Source organism: Protopterus annectens, chromosome 17.part0 (genome assembly GCF_019279795.1).
Source record: "Protopterus annectens isolate FY-2018-M chromosome 17.part0, PAN1.0, whole genome shotgun sequence".
In the NCBI taxonomy this organism is placed as follows: Eukaryota; Metazoa; Chordata; order Ceratodontiformes; family Protopteridae; genus Protopterus; species Protopterus annectens.
The window spans coordinates 123,261,126-123,280,938 of NC_056751.1; the positions used below are offsets into that span (position 1 = coordinate 123,261,126).

General features: G+C 44.8%; 1 protein-coding gene across 1 annotated transcript in view; it reads left to right on the forward strand.

Annotated features, from left to right (window-relative positions):
• POLR2B (RNA polymerase II subunit B) overlaps positions 1 to 19,813 on the forward strand; it is a 1,548,892-nt gene that overhangs the window by 968,702 nt on the left and 560,377 nt on the right. The window contains exon 14 of the mRNA XM_044059158.1: positions 18,526 to 18,694. Coding sequence (XP_043915093.1) covers positions 18,526 to 18,694 — 169 coding nt within the window. The remainder of the gene's footprint in view (positions 1 to 18,525; positions 18,695 to 19,813) is intronic.

Here is a 19,813-nt window from a genome sequence, read left to right on the forward strand (position 1 = left end):
AACCATGGTTTATATCCACTGCTATTTCCACAGAAAAATCTGCCTCTGATCGGAAATCATTAATAACTAAAGTAGGGACGGTACCTTGTGGTATGTGCAAGGCTTGTAGTAGCATTAATGGGTCTAACACCTTTAAACACCCAATAACTGGACAGCTATTTCAGTTTAAGGCCAGAGCCACATGTAGAACATCTAATGTGGTTTATTTGGCCGAATGCACACAGTGTCCAGCATACTACGTAGGGATGACGAATAATATGTTAAAGGTCAGGGTTTTGCAGCACTTATCCTGCATTAGGAATAAAGACCAGCACAACGCACTTTATAGGCATTTGATGGATAACTACACACACACATTTTTATTTAAAGTTGTCACAAATGTGAATTTAGGAGTAAGAGGGGGTGATATAAAATTGCTTACGGAGACACTTGAATCTAAATGGATTATAACATTAGCATCACACAGGTATCCAGGTATAAATGAGATTGTGCCTTTAAAACCTGCCTTACAAAACAGGCGGGTAAAGTATTAGTATTATTGAACTCTGATTGGTTGTAAGTATATTTAAAAGTAAAGACCTATGTAGTTTCATTTGTCTGATGAAGGGTTGGAGACCCCGAAAGCACTTACCATTACTTGGAGTTTGTATTTGTTGTTGTTTTTATTAAAACAGAATATTTTACAGCCTTGTCTTGCCAATCTTTTTCTCATAGTTTTGGACTATTTTGGTTTGGCAAGACTTTAGCCCTAGCACTGAACATTGACTTTCTGATCTTCTTGGAATCTAGCCTGGCCCCAGACACTTTACCTCCAGCTCCCAGAAAACCTGACCGGTATTAGAGTACCTGACTCTCACAAGTTCCTCTTCAAGAATCCTACTGCGGACCCCGAGACCATTTTCCAAGGACCTAAAGGCATGAAGGCTACTACTGCCAAACACTACCCCCTCTGATAGAGATTTCAGGGCCTTGGACAGATTGGGTAAGAAGGTATACACTTCTGCTACTTTGGCCATTAGGGCCTTAAACTGCCAGTTTCATAATTTAAAGTATCAGCAGCATATTATGGGACTACTTAAATAGAAAATTATGTTGGTTCCTGACTGTGCTGAACATGAAGAATTACAGGATTTAATGCATTCTGCTGAACAAATTGGTAAACATACTTTGCAATGTGGTTTTGACTCTCTAGAAGCATCTTGCAGGGCTGCTGTCACTGGGTCTGTACTTAGAACGCATGGTTGGCTTAAGAAGCAAAACTTGCCAGATCATGTTAAAGCTAAATTACTGGATGCTCCCTTAAACCAAGACCGCCTGTTTGGCAACAAAGCAGAAGTTGTCCTTAAAAAGATGGAGGCAAAAGCTAAATCTATGCAAACTGTTAATTTCCTGCAAGTACAGCCTCCCAGATTTAGTAGGCATTGGCCTTCTAAGAATTTGGTCCTTTCCAGTCTCTTCCAGGCCTCCTGTCCAAACCCAAGAGGTACCCACAGGCCTAAGCAGTGGGGGGCTCCCACTTCAAAGCTGGAAGTAATAAATCACCACCCTATGGAAAAATGTCACAATGACTTAACCTTAACCCTTCCAAGCCCTGCTCAGCTGTCTGCTCCCTTAGGGGGGAAGATAGCCCTGCATGCAAAAAACTGGGAACTCATTACCCAGGACAAATGGGTGTTAAATATAGTTTTCCAAAGATACAGATTCCACTTACACACCTTACCCACAAAAACGGTTGGCCAGACCTACCCCCAAATCTCAGTGGGCAGAGGCTCAACAAGCAGGTTCTCTCTTCTAAGTATCAGGGCTATTCAGCCTGTCCCAGCAGAAGAAAGGGGACAAGGTTTTTACTCAAGACTTTTCCCTGGTACCCAGAAAAGATAGCTCCTGGAATCCTATCCTCGACCTCTATTCTAAACACATTTCTGTTAATCCCAAAATTCAAAATGCTAACATTTCAACAGCTACTTCCTATGCTAGGCAAAGATGCCTGGTTGGCAACCTTAGACTTAAAGGAAGGCTTACCTCCACATTCCAGTAAGGGAATCTTGCAGGAAATACCTACGCTTCAGTTCAGGCTCCATGCACTGTCCGATGTTCTTCGTGTTTCACTGTTGCAGTCATAACTGTAGGGTACTCTTGCCGGCAGGCAGCCCGAGGTCGGCCAGAATATCAAAGTCTGGGTCCGGCGTCGGCTGTTTCAGTTAGAACCCTGACGTCAGAGCGCATGGGTATAAAGCTGACAGCCGACGCCATCTTCTCCAGTCTTTCTTGCCGTGCGGTGCAAAGCAGTCCGCTAGTTGTTGGTTGGCGTTTTGAAGACAACGTGGTGTGATTGTCGTCGGTCCGAAGTTTTCTACTTCTCTTCTCAAAGCTAAGTACCCGCTAGAAACTTTTTTCTTGCTCCTCCGATGTCAGAAAAAGTTAATAATTGTGTATCGTATGGAAAACAAATACCTCAAAGATTTCCACTCTTACTGTCTACCTTGTTTAGGCCCTGACCACGACGTTTCTTGTTGTCGGTTCTGTGCCAGGTTTAATTCTCGCACTATCAAGCGTAGGTACGATTGGGCCTTGAATTACTTCGGTAGACTATTTATAGAATGTCGTCGGATACTTTACCGACTACCGGATTACAGAAGAAGCGCAAAGACAAGGACAGGCCTCCGAGGTCCAAACAGGATACTTTGCAGCCGGAGCCAGCTTCGGGTTCGGCGGTCGTCAGTGAGGCGCTTTTGCAGCCCCTGTCGTCCGCCACTTCAGAACCGATGGCCGACACGGACTCACATGGTGAGCCAACTAGGCCTAGTAATTTGTCTGCTGCAGGACCTTCGGACGTCGCTCCTTCAGATGGGTCCGGAACCGCTGTGCAGGTACCGGCTTCTGAGGGGGTTTTCAGGCCTTCACACACTACTGTTTCCACAAAGACAAAAGCTAAGTCAAAGACTCCTGTTAAACCCAGACTTTCGGCTCAAGCTTCTTTGGATTCAGCTCCTAAGACTCAGAAGCAATTACTTCGGATGGCTGAGGATTTATTAACTATGATTAGGGGTTCTCACCCTCCTCCTGAGAAAAGGCCTAGACGGGATATTCCTTATGATTCCTCTGATCAGGCTTCTGTATCTTCTGTTTCTTCCTCTGATCAGGATTACTCTCTTCCTCCTTACGAGGATTCGGATGCAGATGATTCTGTTCCCTCTGCCTCTCCCCCTGAAGATTTCTCTTTTGGAGAAACTTTGCATGAGATGAGGGAGCATTTCCATTGGGAAGGTCAGGATTATTCTGCTTCCAAAGAGACTCAGGGAATTTCTTCTCCTCCCTCAGCACAGGCCTTTAGCTATTCCTCCTGTACTTGACATTGTGGATGATGCCTTTTCTGAAGCTAACTTGAATCCTGATTCCAAGCCGCCTGCTCCTTCTAAGCCTGATAGATTTTACAGGGTCCCTGATTCCCATCAATTCTTATTCAAGAACCCTTCTGCTGATCCTGAAACTATTTCACAGGGTTCCAAGGCTGCTAAGGCCACCTCCTCTAAGAATCCTATCCCCTCTGAAAAGGATTCTCGTGCCTTGGACAGGTGGGGCAAAAAGGTTTATACTTCAGCTACCCTTTCTATTAGAGCTTTAAATTGCCAGTTTCACATGTTTAAGTATCAACAGTTTCTTTTATCTGTTTTAAAACAAAGGATTTCTACCTTTCCTGCATGTGCTGAGGACAAGGAATTACAGGATGTGTTGCATGCTACTGAACAAGTTAGCAAACATAGTTTACATTGTGGTTTTGATGCCTTAGAGGCTTCTTGCAGGGCGGCTGCCTCTGGTACTGTTATCAGGAGACATGCTTGGCTTCGTGAGCAGAATTTACCTGAACAAGTTAAGGCTAAATTGCTAGATGCCCCTGTTCAGCATGATGTCTTATTTGGGTCTAAGGCTGAGGAGGTTATTAAAAAGATGGAAGAAAAAGCCAAGTCTATGCAGACTGTAAAAGATTTCTTGCAAGTACAGCCTCCTAGATTTTCCAGAAATTGGCCCTCCAAAAATTGGTCTTTTCCCACCTCTGACGGGCCTCAAAGGGGAAGATATAGACGCTCCAGAGGTCGGACACAGGCTCAGGCCTCTTACAGTGGACTGCTTCTTCACCTAGAAGGGGAGAAGACAGATCTCAAACCCAAAGAAAGCAGACTCAATGAACTCCCTCTGTTGGGCTTCAGGTCCTCCTTCCCTGGATGCCCCTCTTGGAGGAAAACTTTCTCTTTTTCACCAAAATTGGACTCACATTACCCAGGACAAATGGGTGTTAGACGTGATTTTGAAAGGTTACAGATTCCACTTTCACACTCTGCCAAGGCCTTCCGGCTGGCCAGATCTGCCAAAACATCAATGGACAGAGGCCTTAAATCAAGTGGACGCTTTATTAGCCTTAAGAGCCATAGAACCTGTTCCACCTCTAGAGGTGGGGAAAGGTTTTTACTCGAGACTTTTTCTGGTCCCAAGAAAACAAAACTCCTGGAGACCTATTCTGGACCTCTCAATATTAAACCTTTTTGGAAATTCCAAAATTCAAGATGCTTACACTTCAACTTCTTCCAATGCTGTCACAAGATACTTGGATGGTAACATTGGACTTGAGAGGCTTACTTTCACGTCCCCATAAGGCAACGATGCAGTAAGTACCTCAGATTCAAGGCAGGCTCGAGACACTTCCAATTCTCTGTACTGCCATTTGGCTTATCTACTGCGCCCAGAGTTTTTACCGAATGCCTGGCTCCAGTAGTAGCTTACTGCAGACTTCAGGGGATTCAGATTTACCCCTATCTGGACGACTGTCTAATTCAGGCAGACAGCAAAGACCTTCTACTTCAACACCTGCCTTTTGTTGAACGTCTTCTCCTACTACTGGGATTCTCAGTGAACACAAAAAAGTCACATTTGATTCCTTCTCAACGAATGACCTTCTTGGGAGCTCTTTTGGACACAAGTTTACAGAAGGCCTTCCTCACTCCAGAAAAAGTTACAGCTGGCTTCAGTCTTCAAGACCTTGGCAGCATTGACTCAGCTCACTGCAAGGAAATTCCTGCAGGCTCTGGGCTACATGGCCTCTTGCATCCTGTTGATTCCAAATGCGAGGCTTCACATGAGGAAACTTCAATGGTACCTAAAGAGTGTATGGTCTCAACATTGCCACAGTCTGAATTCAATGATTCCACTGATTCCCTGCCTCCAGAAGGAATTCCTTTGGTGGTCCAGGGCGTGTGTTTTGACCGAAGGCAAGCCCTTTCGACTACCTCAACCTACTCGGATCATAACCACGGACGCCTCGGATTATGCATGGGGAGCTCATTTTCAAGACAAATGCCAACAGGGTTCTTGGACAAACAATCACCTTCTATGGCACATCAACTTGAAAGAAATGTTAGCAGTCCAAAATGCTCTTCTAGCCTTCCAGACTCTTTTGAAGCCAGGACCTCTGCTAATCCGAACAGACAATACCACAGTCATGTGGTACATAAACAAGCAGGGGGCTCTCACTCTTACCCCCTTTGCAGACTTGCCATAACCTTATGGGATACAGCCCTAAATTTGAATCTGGATCTTCAGGCACAGTTCATTCCAGGAAAACAAAATCTCTTAGCAGACAGCCTAAGCAGAAACATTTTGGATCCTCACGAATGGATGTTGGACCCCAACTTATTCAGCAAGATAACTGCCGTTTGGGGCTGTCCTCAGATCTGTTTGCATCCCATCTCAACCATCAGTTGCCTCTCCTTTGCACCAGGTCCTTCCACAAGACAGCTTGGAAAGTGGATGCCCTGTCCTTCAGCTGGAGGAATCTTTCGGGATATGCCTTTACTCCTCTTCCTCTTCTGCCTCGGGTATTGCTAAAGATAAAGCTAGACAAACCCAGACTGATCATTTTGATAGCTCCAAATTGGCCTAGTCAGTTTTGGTACCCTACTCTACTGCACCTTTCCTTGGTTCCTCCTTGGAGTCTTCCTCTGACCCATTCTCTACTGTCCCAGCATCAGGGTCAGGTATTTCACTCTCACATCAAGACTCTGGCAGCTTGGCTCATCAAAGGCAATTGATTCCTTCTTCTCTTCCTAAACAAGTTTTGGATGTTCTTTTGGAAGCTTGGCGTCCTAGTACAAGGAAATCTTATGCTTCTAAATGGAAAGATTTTGTATTTGGATGCAGGATCGTGGCTCTGATCCTTTAATACCTGATATCGCATCTATTTTACTTTATCTCTCAGACCTTTTGATTAAAGGTCTTTCATTTTCTTCCATTAAAATTCATGCTTCTGCTATTTCGGCACATTTCAATTGTGATCCTCCCATTTTTTCCCACCAGTTGGTCAGACAATTTCTGAGAGGAGCTAAGAATTTAAAACCTCCTAGAACTCCTCCTGTTCCTCCTTGGGATCTCAGCTATGTCTTGGTAAAGCTGACTTTGCCTCCTTTTGAGCCTGCTGCCTCTGCGGACATTAAGTTCTTATCCTGGAAGACTGCTATCTTGTTGGCCTTGACTTCTGCCAGAAGGGTGTCTGAGTTACAAGCCCTCATGGCCGTGGAACCATACCTCATCTTCCATCAGGACAGAGTTTCCTTGAGGACCAATCCTACTTTTATGCCTAAGGTAGTTTCTAGAGTGGCTCTAAATCAGACTATTCACCTTCCTACCTTTTTCCCAAAACCCCAAAATAGGGGGGAAAGGATTTTGCATTCATTGGACGTACACAGGCAACTACGTTTTTACTTCGACAAAACTAAAAGTTTCAGAAAATCGGATCAATTGCTTATTTCTTTTGCTTCCAGTTCTCTTGGTAAAGCCATTTCTAAGCAAACTATTTCCAAATGGATTGCTCATGGAATAAGATATTGTTACTGTCTTTATGGAAAACAGATTCCAGGTACAGTCAGGACTCATTCTGCTAGAGCAGCTGCCACTTCAGCAACCTTTCTCAGAGGAGTTCCTACCAAAGACATTCTGGAGGCTGCCACTTGGAGCTCTGTGCATACTTTTTCCAAGCACTATAACCTCCCTTTGTACTCTAAGTCTAGGGCAGGCTTTGCCTCTGCTGTCTTGCAGGGTCTTCTAGCTGCTCCTTCTACTTCATAACCTCCTCCCGTATTCTCAGCTTTGGGATTCTACCCTACAGTTATGACTGCAACAGTGAAACACGAAGAACATAGTACAGTTGTGTATACCTACCATAAATGTAGATGTTAGAGTGTCTTCACTGTTGCAGTCGGTGTTTCCCTCCCTCCAGACCTCTCTTGTTTCTATTTGCTTACTGTGTTTCCTTTTCCACTACCTTTCTGGTGTATTTGTGTTTCCCTTGGGGCACCTTTTGGTTTTATGGGGGCTTCCGACATCAGGGGCAAGAAAGGCTGGAGAAGATGGCGTCTGCTGTCAGCTTTATACCCATGCGCTCTGACGTCAGGGTTCTAACTGAAACAGCCGATGCCAGACCCAGACTTGATATTCTGGCCGACCTCGGGCTGCCTGCCGGCAGGAGTACCCTACAGTTATGATTGCAACAGTGAAGACACTCGAACACACAACTGTACTTTCTCTGCACTTCCCTTTGGCTTATCTACTGCGCCCAGGGTATTCACAAAGTGTCTAGCTCCAGCCATTGCATTTTGCAGGCCGAGAGAAATATTCGGATATACCCATACCTGGACGATTATCTAATTCATGCAGAAAGCCAGGACATGCTGTTAAAACATCTGGCATTTGTAAAGAATCTTCTAACCTTGCAGGGATACACCATAAACTAAAATAAATCTCATCTAGTACCCTGCCAACAAATTGTAATCCTGGGTACAAGCTTGAACACAACTTCCTAGATGGCATACCTCATGCCAGAGAAACAAGTTTATTTGACAAATTACTTCAGACTACTGGCCACAAAGACCCAGCTGTCTGCAAGGAAAATCCTGCAAGCCATGGGGTTCATGGCCTCTTGCATTCTACTAATTCCATGTGCAAGACTACATATGAGGAAACTACAATTGTATCTAAAAAGCCTATGGTGTCAACATTCTCAGGACCTGGAATCCGTGATTACTATCATTCCTTGTATAAAAACAAAGTTCCTTTGGTGGGCAGAGGCCTGCCACCTAAACAAGGGGCTCCCTGTCAATCTACCCCCTGCCACTCGAACCCTGACTACAGACGCATCAGACTGTGTGGGGGGCTGACTTGGCAGGGTGGTGCATTCAGGGCAAACGGAACCAGAGTGAGATGCACCTGCATATCAACCAAAAAGAAATGTTAGCTGTACAGAATGCCCTAACAGCCTTCAAAAAACATATCCTTCCAGGACATTTATTGGTAAAGACAGACAACACCACAGTTATGTGGTACATAAACAAGCAGGGGGGAACACACTCGTACCCTCTCTGCAGACTAGCCATGGCTCTGTGGAGCACAGCCCTGAGCTACCAAGTGCACCTACAAGCTCAGTTCCTGCCAGGCAAGCTAAATTCACTGGCAGATGACCTAAGCAGAAATCTCATGGACCTACACGAATGGAAACTAACAAAAATATTCAGCCTCTTGAACAAATGGGGGACTGACTCCAGAGGTAGACCTGTTTGCCTGCCCTCAGAACTACCAACTGGACAGATTCTGCACAAGGACTCCCCACAGTCATGCTTGGAAAGTGGGTGCCCTGTCCTTTACCTGGGAAGGCCTCTTAGCTTATGCTTTCCTCCTCTGCCTTTCCAGTCGAAGGTTCTGCTAAAGATCAAACAGGACAAACCAATGACAATTCTGATTGCACCAGACTGGCCTCGCCAGCACTGGTACCTCTCTTGCACAGTGTGATACTGCTGGATCCATGGCACCTATCTCAGACACTTTCCCTGCTGTCCCAGCAGGTGGGCTAGATTCTGCACCCTCATCTTCAAACCCTGAACCTTGCAGCCTGGCTAATTCCTTGAGCTCTCCAACAGCATCCCTCTGTAAGCAGGTGCAGATAAGATGTTTGCTCTGAGAGTGTTGATTGAGAAGTACAGAGAAGGGCATAAGGAGTTGCATTGTGTCTTTGTGTACTTAGAAAGCATGTGACAGGGTGCCTAGAGAGGAGCTGTGGTATTGTATGAGGAAGTCGGTAGTGGCAGAGAAGTATGTAAGAGTGGTACAGGATATGTAGAAGGGTAGTGTGACAAAGGTGAGATCTGCAGTGCGAGTGACAGATAGGTTTAAGGTGGAGGTGGGATTGCATCAAGGATCAGCTCTGAGCCCTTTCTTATTTGCACTGGTGATGGGTGATGGACAGGTTGACAGATGAGATTAGACAGGAGTCCCCATGGACTATGATGTTTGCAGATGACATTGTGATATGTAGTGAAAGTAGGGAATAGGTTGAGGAGACCCTAGAGAGGTGGAGATGTGCTCTAGAGTGGAGAGGAATGAAGGTCAGCCGGACTAAGATGGTATATATGTGTATGAATGAAAGGGAGGAGAGGAATGGTGAGGATGCAGGGTGTAGAGTTGGCAAAGGTGGATGAGTTTAAATACTTGGGATCAACAGTCCAAAGTAATGGCGAGTGTGGAAGAGAGGTTAAGAGGAGAATACAGGCAGGGTGGAGTGGATGAAGAAGTGTCAGGAGTGATTTGTGACAGACTAGTACCAGTAAGAGTGAAAGGGAAGGTCTACAAATGGGTAGTGAGACCAGCTATGTTATATGGGTTGGAGACAGTGGCATTGACAAAAAGGCAGGAGTTAGAGCTGGAAGTGGCAGAATTAAAGATGTTAAGATTTGCACTGTATGTGACAAGGGTAGACAGGATTAAGAATAAGTATATTAGAGGGTCAGCCCAGGTTGGGCAGTTTGGAGACAAAGCCAGAGAGGCGAGATTGCATTGGTTTGAACATATGCTGAGTATATTGGGAAAGGATGCTAAGGATGGAGCTGCCAGGTAAGAGGAAAAGAAGGCCTAAGATGAGGTTTATGGATGTGGTTAGAGAGGACATGCAAGGTGGTTGGTGTGACAGAGCAAGATGCAGAAGACAAGAAGAAATGGAAACAGGTGATCTGCTCTGGCGATCCCTAACCGGGAAGAAGTAGGTGCTAGATGTCATTCTGGTAGCAAGAAGAACTAGTACTAGAAAATCCTGTGCTGAAAAGTGTAAAAGATGCTGTTCCTGGAGCCAGACTCAGGGGATGGGCACTATAGTGCCCAGCTTATCTCATATTCTTCAGTACTTAACAGAAATGTTCCACAATAGCCTATGCTCGTCAATCAAAATTCATGCCTTTGCCATTTCAGCATATTATAATACTGAACCACCCCTCTTCTCTCACCCCCTGTTTAAGCAATTCCTCAGAGGGGCTAAAAGTTTAGGACCCCCCCAGGCGAGCCCCTACTCCTGCCTGGGATCTTAACTTTGTATTGGAAAAGCTCACTCTCCCTCCATTTGAGCCAGCTGCAACAGCAGAGTTAAAATTCCTTTCTTGGAAAACCGCCTTCCTTCTAGCCATCACTTCAGCAAGAAGTGTGTCTGAATTACAGGCCCTTATGGTAGTGGAGCCCTTCATTATTTTCCATGCAGACAGGGTTTCCCTCAGGACCAACCCTCCCTGTGTATGCCCAAGGTGGTGTCTAGTGTGGCCCTAAATCAGTCGATTCATTTGCCTACCTTTTTTCCGAATCCACAAAGCATAGAAAGAATACTGCACTCTTTGGACGTGCACATCCAACTTAAATTTTATTTGGACAGGACTAAGCCTCTTAGAAAATCTGAACAGCTGCTAGTTGGCTTTGCTGCAGGGGCAGAGGGGAAGGCCATTTCAAAGCAAACCATTTCTAAATGGATAGCCCATTGCATTCATTTAAACTATAAGCACCGTGGAAAACCTACCCCACAGGGTATTAGAACACTTTTCACCAGGGCTGCATCTACCTCTACAGCCTTTCTCAGAGGAGTCCCTACCAGGGACATCCTAGAAGCTGCTACGTGGAGTTCTGTACATACCTTCACTAAGCATTACCTCATGCCTATTTTTTCTAAATCCAGAGCTAGTTTTGCAGAACGTAATAGCTGGCCCTAATGCTCTCTGACTTCCTCCTCCCTTCCTTAGCTTAGGGAATCAACCCAAATGTAATGACTGCAACACTGAATCAAGAATATAGTACAGTTGTGTACACTTACCATAAATGTAGATGTTTGAGTGTATTCACTGTTGCAGTCCTGGTTACCCTCCCTCCAGCCCACTGACTTCTCTTGGCTCTACCTTTCCTTCTTGTTTGGTGTATTTGAGCTTTCTGGTGTATTTGCTTTTTATTGTGGTTGTAACATAACCTATAATTGCTTCCCATTATGGGGGCATCTGACGTCTGGGGCAAGAAGAACTGATGTAATGGCTTCTGCTGCATGTTTTATATACCCCCTGATGATCTGACATCATGGAAGAAGAGACCACATCAGACACATGAATCCAAGACTCTGGTATTCAGGCCGGCTAAGGGCTACCTGCAGGCAGATAACCCAAATGTAATGACTGCAACAGTGAATACATTAACATCTACATTTATGGTAAGTGTACACAACTGTACCTTTTGCACCTAGGGCTCAGGGTAAAGGTATTTTGAAACAAACCATCTCCAAATGGATTGCTCATTGTATTCACTTTTGTTACCTGCAGCATGGGAAGGTTCCCCCTCAGGGTATTGGGGCCCATTCTACTAGAGCAGCCACTACCTCTGCAGCTTTTTTGAGAGGTGTGCCTACTAAGGACATTCTAGAAGCAGCTACTTGGTCTTCTGTCCATACTTTCACAAAGCATTACAGTCTGCCTTTGTTTTCTAAATCCAGGGCTGTTTTTGCCTCTGCAGTTTTGCAAGGACTCCTTACCAACCCTTAATCTGTGAATATTCCTCCCCCCTTTGTTTTTTCCTGGGCTTTGGGAATCAACCCATATGTTAGGGCTGCAACAGTGAAACACGAAGAACATAGTACAGTTGTGTACACTTACCATAAATGTAGATGTTAAATTGTATTCACTGTTGCAGTCCTGGATGTTCATCTCACATTGCTGCAGTCCTTACATATGGGTAGTCCGCTGTCCTCGGTCGGCCCGAATACCAAAGTATAAGGCTGACGTCGGTCAAGGCGCTTAAAACTGACATCAGGACGTCAGGGTACAAAAGCGCATGACCGACGTCATATCCTCAGTCTTTTTTGCCGCATGGTCCGATGCAGAAGCAGCGTTGCAAGTGCCGTTCGGCGTTCTGAAATTTTTCGAGTTCGGAGTTTCAGACCGAATCAAAGTTGGCTAAGTACCCCGTTGGGGAATATTTTGGTTTTTTCTTGCCTCAGTGTTTTACCGGATGTCAGAAAAAGTGAATAACTGTATTTCTTGTGGGAAACAGATACCGCATAGGGATTATCATTCTTTGTGTATTCCTTGTTTGGGGCCTGAGCACGACGTTGTTGGGTTGTCGCTTTTGTGCTAGGTTCAATAAGCGCACTATTGCGAAGGTTAGATTGTGCTAGGCTGGTCTTGGAAGCGGTGCAATTATAATATGCCGCCGGATTCTCCGGCGCCTGCTTCTTCAAGAAGCGCAAAGACAAAGCAGTTAAACCCAGGCAGAAGAGTCGTCCGTTCGGACGCCGGTTCTTTAGAGGTGTCAGTGGAACCGGTGGTTCCACGGAGGCTTCTCTGGAGTCCCAGGGGAGACTTTGATATTGCAGGATGTGGCCTCTCAGGAGGCAGGTCAGGCTGAAGGGGCTTCTCAGGTTACTGTACTCCCTCCCTTCCTAGGGTGGTTAGGCCCTCCTTCTGTTTCCAAGGCTTCTCCCAGAGGCAGGCCAGGTTTAGCTTCTGTTGGTGTCACTCCTAGTGCAGCAGGGTCTGTGCCCAAGAAGCACATGCTTAAAATGGCAGAAGATTTGATTACTCTTATTAGAGGTTCTTTGCCCCCTCCTGATAAGAGGCCTAGGGTGGAGCCAGAGTTGGGGAGTTTTGAGCAGGCTTCGGATGTTTCTGAGTCTTCGGCTGAAGACTTGCAGGAGTACTCTCCTTATTCTGATTCTGATGCAGATGATTCGACTCCTTCTGCTTCTCCTCCAGAGGATTTTTCTTTTTCTGAGACTCTTCATTCCATGAGGGAACATTTTAAGTGGGAAGGTCAGGACTTCTCTGATTCTAGGAAAAGGCTTAGGGAATTTTTGCTTCTCCCCCAGCATAGGCCCTTGGCTATACCTCCTGTTCTGGATGTTGTGGAAGATGTGTTTGCAGAGGCTTCACTTAATCCTGATTCTCTGCCTCCTGCTCCTGTTAAACCGGATAGGTATTACAGGGTGCCTGAGGCTCATAAATATCTTTATAAGAGTCCTAGGGCGGACCCAGAAACTGTTAGTCAGGGACCTAAGGGTGTCAAGGCCTCTGTTGTAAAAATCCGGTTCCTCCAGATAAAGAGGCCAGAGCTTTGGATAGATGGGGAAAGAAAGTCTATACATCTTCTACCCTAGCTATGAGGGCTTTGAATTGCCAGTTTCATATGTTGAAATATCAAAACTATCTTCTTTCTCAATTGAAGTCTAAGGTGGATGCTCTGGCGGAAGGCATGGAGTGTAAAGAATTACAAGATTTGGTGCATGTTTCAGAGCAGGTGGGTAAGCATTCTTTACAATGTGGTTTTGATGCTGTACAGGCCTCGTCTAGGGTGGCTGCCACTGGTTCAGTTCTTCGCAGGCACGCATGGCTGAGGGATCAGAATTTATCTGACCATGTTAAGACAAGGATTTTGGATGCTCCTTTACAGTCTGATGTGTTGTTTGGTTCACCTGTGGAATCAGTCTTGAAGAAAATGGAAGACAAGGCTAAGTCCATGCAGGCTGTTAAAGATTTTTTGCAAGTACAGCCTCCAAAGTTTAGTAGGAATTGGCCTGCTAAGGGGTGGACGTATCCTTCTTATGATTCTCAGTCTAGGGGTAGATCTAGACGTGGTAGGGGCAGAGCTCAGAGTTCTTTCTGACCTAGAACAGGGAGTTCACCTGCACAATCTTCGGGTGAGGGCAGGGGCCAGTCCTTTCGTAAACAGGCCCAATGACCTACCTTTTCAGCTGCCAGATCCTTCTTGCCTGGCAGCTCCTTTGGGAGGAAGGTTGGCACTCTTCAAGGAAAATTGGAATTTGATTACCCAAGACAAATGGGTATTGGATATCATACACCGAGGTTACAAGTTTTATTTCCATACCTTGCCTCCTTTCAAAGGCATGCCGGACGTTCCTCCTCAGCAAAGACTAGAGGCTCACAAACAAATTTCTCTGCTACTTCAAATAAGGGCCATACAACCGGTCCCTCTGTCAGAAGTGGGCCTAGGATTTTATTCTCGCCTGTTCCTAGTACCAAAGAAAGGGAACACGTAGAGACCAATCTTGGATTTATCTATCCTCAACACATCTGGACATTCCCAAGTTCAAAATGTTGATGTTACAACAGCTTTTACCTCTGCTGGGCAAAGATCACTGGATGGTGACTCTGGATCTCAAGGAGGCTTACCTTCATGTTCCTATCAGGCTCAGTTGCAGAAAGTATCTGCGTTTTCGGGCTGGGACTTCTCATTATCAGTTCTCTGCATTGCCCTTTGGCTTATCTACTGCGCCCAGAGTGTTCACGAAGGTTCTGGCTCCAGTGATAGCTTTCTTCAGGCTAAGAGGAATACAGATCTATCCTTATTTGGACGATTGCCTGATTCTGGCCCAAGGAAAGGACGAACTTCTTCATCATTTACAGTATGTGATAGCAGTGCTAAGATGCCTGGGGTATTCTGTGAACGAAATAAAGTCCAGTCTAGTACCCTCTCAGGACATGTGCTTTCTGGGTGTGAGACTGAATACAGCATCCCAGATGGCCTTTTGACCCGGACAAACAAAAGAATCTTTCTCTTTATTTCCATCAATTGTCTCATCAGTCCAGGCTGACTGCAAGGACAGTCCTTCAAGCCTTGGGGTTCATGGCATCTTGTATTCTGGTGCTTCCCAATGCCAAACTGCATATGAGGAAGCTACAATGGTATCTCAAAATGTATGGACACAGCACTGCCAAGATATGGACACTGTCATTCAGATAATACCTTGCATTCAAAAGGAATTTTGTGGTGGGCTCAGGAATGTCACCTAAACAAGGGACTCTCTGTGACCCGACCAGAGGCGAGTCAGATTCTAACGACAGATGCCTCAGACAAAGCTTGGGGAGCTCATCTAAATGGAAAGTGGATACAAGACACGTGGCCTGCCAGACTTCAACATCTGCATATCAACTTGAAGGAGATGTTAGCAGTCCAATTTGCATTAATAGCTTTCAAGGATTTACTTCTTCCAGGGCAGGTGTTGGTTCTAACAGACAACACAACTGTCATGTGGTACATCAACAAGCAAGGGGGAACGCATTCTTATCCTCTATGCAGACAAGCAATGATTTTGTGGGAGACTGCTCTCAGTTTACAGCTAAATCTTCAGGCAAGGTTTCTGCCGGGAGCACAGAACTCCTTAGCAGATGTGTTGAGCAGACAAATTATGGATCCCCACGAGTGGAAATTGGATCCTCATGTATTTCAGAAATTGACAGTGTTATGGGGAACTCCAGACATAGATCTGTTCGCTTCTCCACTAAACTACCAGCTGCCAAAGTTTTGCACAAAAAGGTTTCATCCCACAGCTTGGAAAGTGGATGCTCTCTCATTCAATTGGAGCAATCTTCATGTGTATGCCTTTCCACCTCTGCCTCTCCTCCCAAAGGTACTCCTGAAGGTCAGACAGGACAAGCCAAAGATGATTTTAATAGCTCCAGATTGGCCTCGACAGCACTGGTACCCATTACTGAGAAGTCTGGTACGGGAGCCTCCATGGCCTTTGCCTTAGATTCCACACCTGCTGTCTCAGGAGAACAGTCATTTACTCAATATCAAACTTCACTCTCTACATCTAACAGCCTGGCATATTCTGTTTTAAGCCCTGGAGGGTCTCAGCTTCCACAGCAAGTTTTGAATGTTATTTTGGAGGCCAGAAGGCCTAGTACAAGGAAAGTGTACGCAGATAAATGGAGGAGATTTTTATTTTGGAGTACAGCAAAGGAATTTGATGTTTCTAAGCCTAATTTAAGTGTGGCTCTTCAATATCTTACTGAGTTACTGGACAAAGGTTTGTCCTTCTCCTCTATTAAGGTTCATGCTGCAGCAATTTCTGCTCACTATGACTGTGACCCCACCATTGTTTTCTCATCCTTTGTTTAAGCAATTCCTTAGAGGGGCAAAGAATATAAGACCCCCACGTAGAGCTGCTACTCCTGCTTGGGATCTCAATTTTGTGTTGGAGAAACTCACTCTACAACCTTTTGAGCCTGCAGCTACTGCCGAGTTGAAATATTTATCATGGAAGACTGCTTTTTTGTTGGCCATTACCTCTGCGAGAAGGGTTTCTGAATTACAGGCCCTTATGGCGGTTGAGCCTTTCTTAATTTTCCATAAGGATAGGGTATCTTTAGCATTACTAATCCTTCCTTTATGCCTAAAGTGGTTTCTAGTGTGGCTTTAAACCAAACTATTCATTTGCCTACTTTTTATGCAAACCCCCAAAATAAAGGGGAAAAGATTTTGCACACCTTGGATATACACAGGCAGTTGCGTTATTATTTGAGCAGAACTAAAGGGTTCAGGCAGTCTCAGCAGTTTGTTTCATTTGCTTTGGGTTCTCAGGGCAAGCCTGTTTCAAAACAAACTATTTCTAAGTGGATTGGGTTTTGTATTGCTTTCTGTTATTCCCATCATGGTAAGGAGATTCCAGCTGGGATTAGGCCTCATTCCACTAGGGCTACTGCCACTTCTACAGCTTTTAAGGGGTGGCAACTAAAGATATTTTGGAGGCAGCTACTTGGAGTTCAGTGCATACTTTCTCTAAGCATTACCACCTTCCACTTTACTCTAAATCTAGGGCTGGTTTTGCCACTGCAATTTTACAGGGCATTTTGGCAGCTCCTAATGCTTTATAGTTTTGCCATCCTCCCTTACCTCTGCTTTGGGATTCTACCCATATGTAAGGACTGCAGCAATGTGAGATGAAGAACATAGTACAGTTTTGTACCTACCATAAATGTAGATGTTCGAAGATCTACATTGCTGCAGTCAATTCTCCCTCCTTCCCCTCTGTAGTTAGAGCGGTTGTGTGGTTTGGGTTGTGAATATTGTAAATATTGTAAATAGGATTAGTGCAGGGGTGGTTGGTTGGTTTTGCTGTCTTTTGGTTTTGGCCTTTCTTTTTAGGGCCTTCTGACATCTGGGGCAAGAAAAGACTGAGGATATGACGTCGGTCATGCGCTTTTGTACCCTGACGTCCTCATGTCAGTTTTAAGCGCCTTGACCGACGTCAGCCTTATACTTTGGTATTAGGGCCGACCGAGGACAGCGGACTACCCATATGTAAGGACTGCAGCAATGTAGATCTTCGAACATCTACATTTATGGTAGGTACAAAACTGTACTTTTCCCACCCACCATTCCTCCTTTTTTCCTAAGGCACAGTCTACAGATTTTATTTTTTGGATGGCATGTTTACAGGGTTTCCTTCTTGGGTTAGCCTTCTTTCGGGGGTTTCCTGACAGTTAAGGCAAGAAAAACTGAGGAAATGGCGTCAGCTACCTCCCTTTATACCTGATGTTCTGACATCAATTTTACAGCCGATGGCTGCCGACGTCCTATACTGAGGACTCTGGTATTCGGGCCGACTGAGGGCTACTGGGAGCTGGATAACTCATATGTTAGGATGGCAACAGTGAATACACTCTATCTACATTTATGAAAAGTGTACACAACTGTACTTTGTCTATTTTCTTCAGCTTTTTAGCCTTTCCCACTTCCTTTCATCTTCTGGAGTGATCTTGTAGATATTTTGGAAACTTTAGTTCAAGATTAGAGCCTTAGCTTACAGTTTAATTTTTTCTACTCTTAGGATCTGTAATGCAGCAAACTCGATCTGAGGTATTGTAGGCTGCCTGGGGCATTATGGGTAGAGGGAGGAGTTTGACAGCTGGATCCGTAAGTCTGTAGCTGAGTTTGATCCGTAACCTATGTGTTGAACGTAAATGGACAACAAAGATGCGTACGTTATTTTGAGTAAATTAGTTAATTACATGTGCTTCAGGCAGCTTTGGAGTGCATCCACCCACAGCCTCATGTTACAGGTTATTTTGGTTATGCCCCCCCCTCCACAGCGGTATTGACCACGAAGGGGGTAGGCTTGTAAAAATATGCATCAGGAATTTTGCAACCAGTTTTAACCTTCACTAATGAGTGAAATTTAATGTTAGACTTAATTTCAGGAGGGCTTGGTATCTGTTTATGGGTAGGGGGAAAGCGGAAACGGTCAGTTGTCTTCACATTTAGGTTAACCTGTGTGATCTTTGGTTTCTTTTCCCATTTTCAGACTTTTGCATTTGTTAATTTTGTACTGTTGTATTAAGACTGTATGACATTCTAAGTGGCCCATATTTACTAGTTTTCTTTTATTAACAGTCCCCTAGAAACACTTACCAGTCTGCTATGGGTAAGCAAGCTATGGGAGTGTACATTACAAACTTTCATGTGAGAATGGATACTCTTGCACATGTGTTGTACTATCCACAAAAGCCTCTGGTGACTACCCGTTCTATGGAGTATCTGCGATTTAGAGAGCTTCCAGCAGGTATGTGATTTTTTTTTTCTGTAATAAAGTTTATTTTTAGGAATACAGGCATGATTTTTTTTATAGACTTGAATAGGATAGGAAATACAAACACATGAGTGTTGTAATAGTGAACAGTGAGTTGTACCTTGAGTTCCCTTTCCTAGCTGGCAGATTTTTCAGGCAGTATTGTAGCTTTTGTTCAGCATGTTTGGGTCACAGTTTTGATGTCCTTCCATAACACTTTTGTTAGTATTCATTACCTAAGGGATCTCCTTCCAAGCATAGACCAGCATCTGGCCAGTATACCAAAGCCTTTAGATCTTATAGGAGTTGTACGTCATGCACATGCTCCTTGCACAAAACAGTGCATAAAGATGATGTACAGTTGCACACACTCAGAACTACTTTGCCACCAATCTGAACATCATTGTTGAATGTTTGTCTAAACACCCTTCTGCTGTAATGGTTACTTAACCATGTTTTCAGATAAGTGCTCCATTGGGTTTAGTCTTTTGTGCTCATGTCGTCCAGAAAAGGAAAATGTCAATGTGCTCATGTCGTCCAAAAAAAGAAAATGTCAATGTGGGAGCAGATTCCCCAAAAAGACCATCATGACCAGTGTGAGTGCTTCCCACGATCATAAGCAGTGTTTTAATCTGCCAGGTGTTTGTACCTGAAGTCCTGTGTAGTCTGTCCTTGTCCATTTACCTGGAGAACTAACATCTTAAGTTGTTGGCTCAAGGTGCTGTGGGGCAATCCTCCCATCCCAAGCGCCAGCCATTTGCCAAGAAGGCAAAAAAAGATTGATCCGGCTGCTGTCTAGCCTCCCCTGCATGTCTGTGTCAAGGCTGGTGAAAGCTTGAAGGACTGTCTAGTGGTTTTGATTCCTCTGCCGCAGCCCTGTTGGCAGACCAGTATGGGTCCACCTTCTCGTCCTCCAAGACTTTTCAAACATCTATACCTGATGTTAAGGGGAACCTCTGCTTATTATATCTAAAGGATTGAATGAGGGGGATTCTTCAGATTTTAGTAAGGGAGGAGATTCTTGCAACCATTGAGTCATTCCAGGGTTCTGACCCTCTCGGGATGTTTTGGCTGGATATCCCATAGGGGAAAAATAAAAGAAAAGCGAATTTT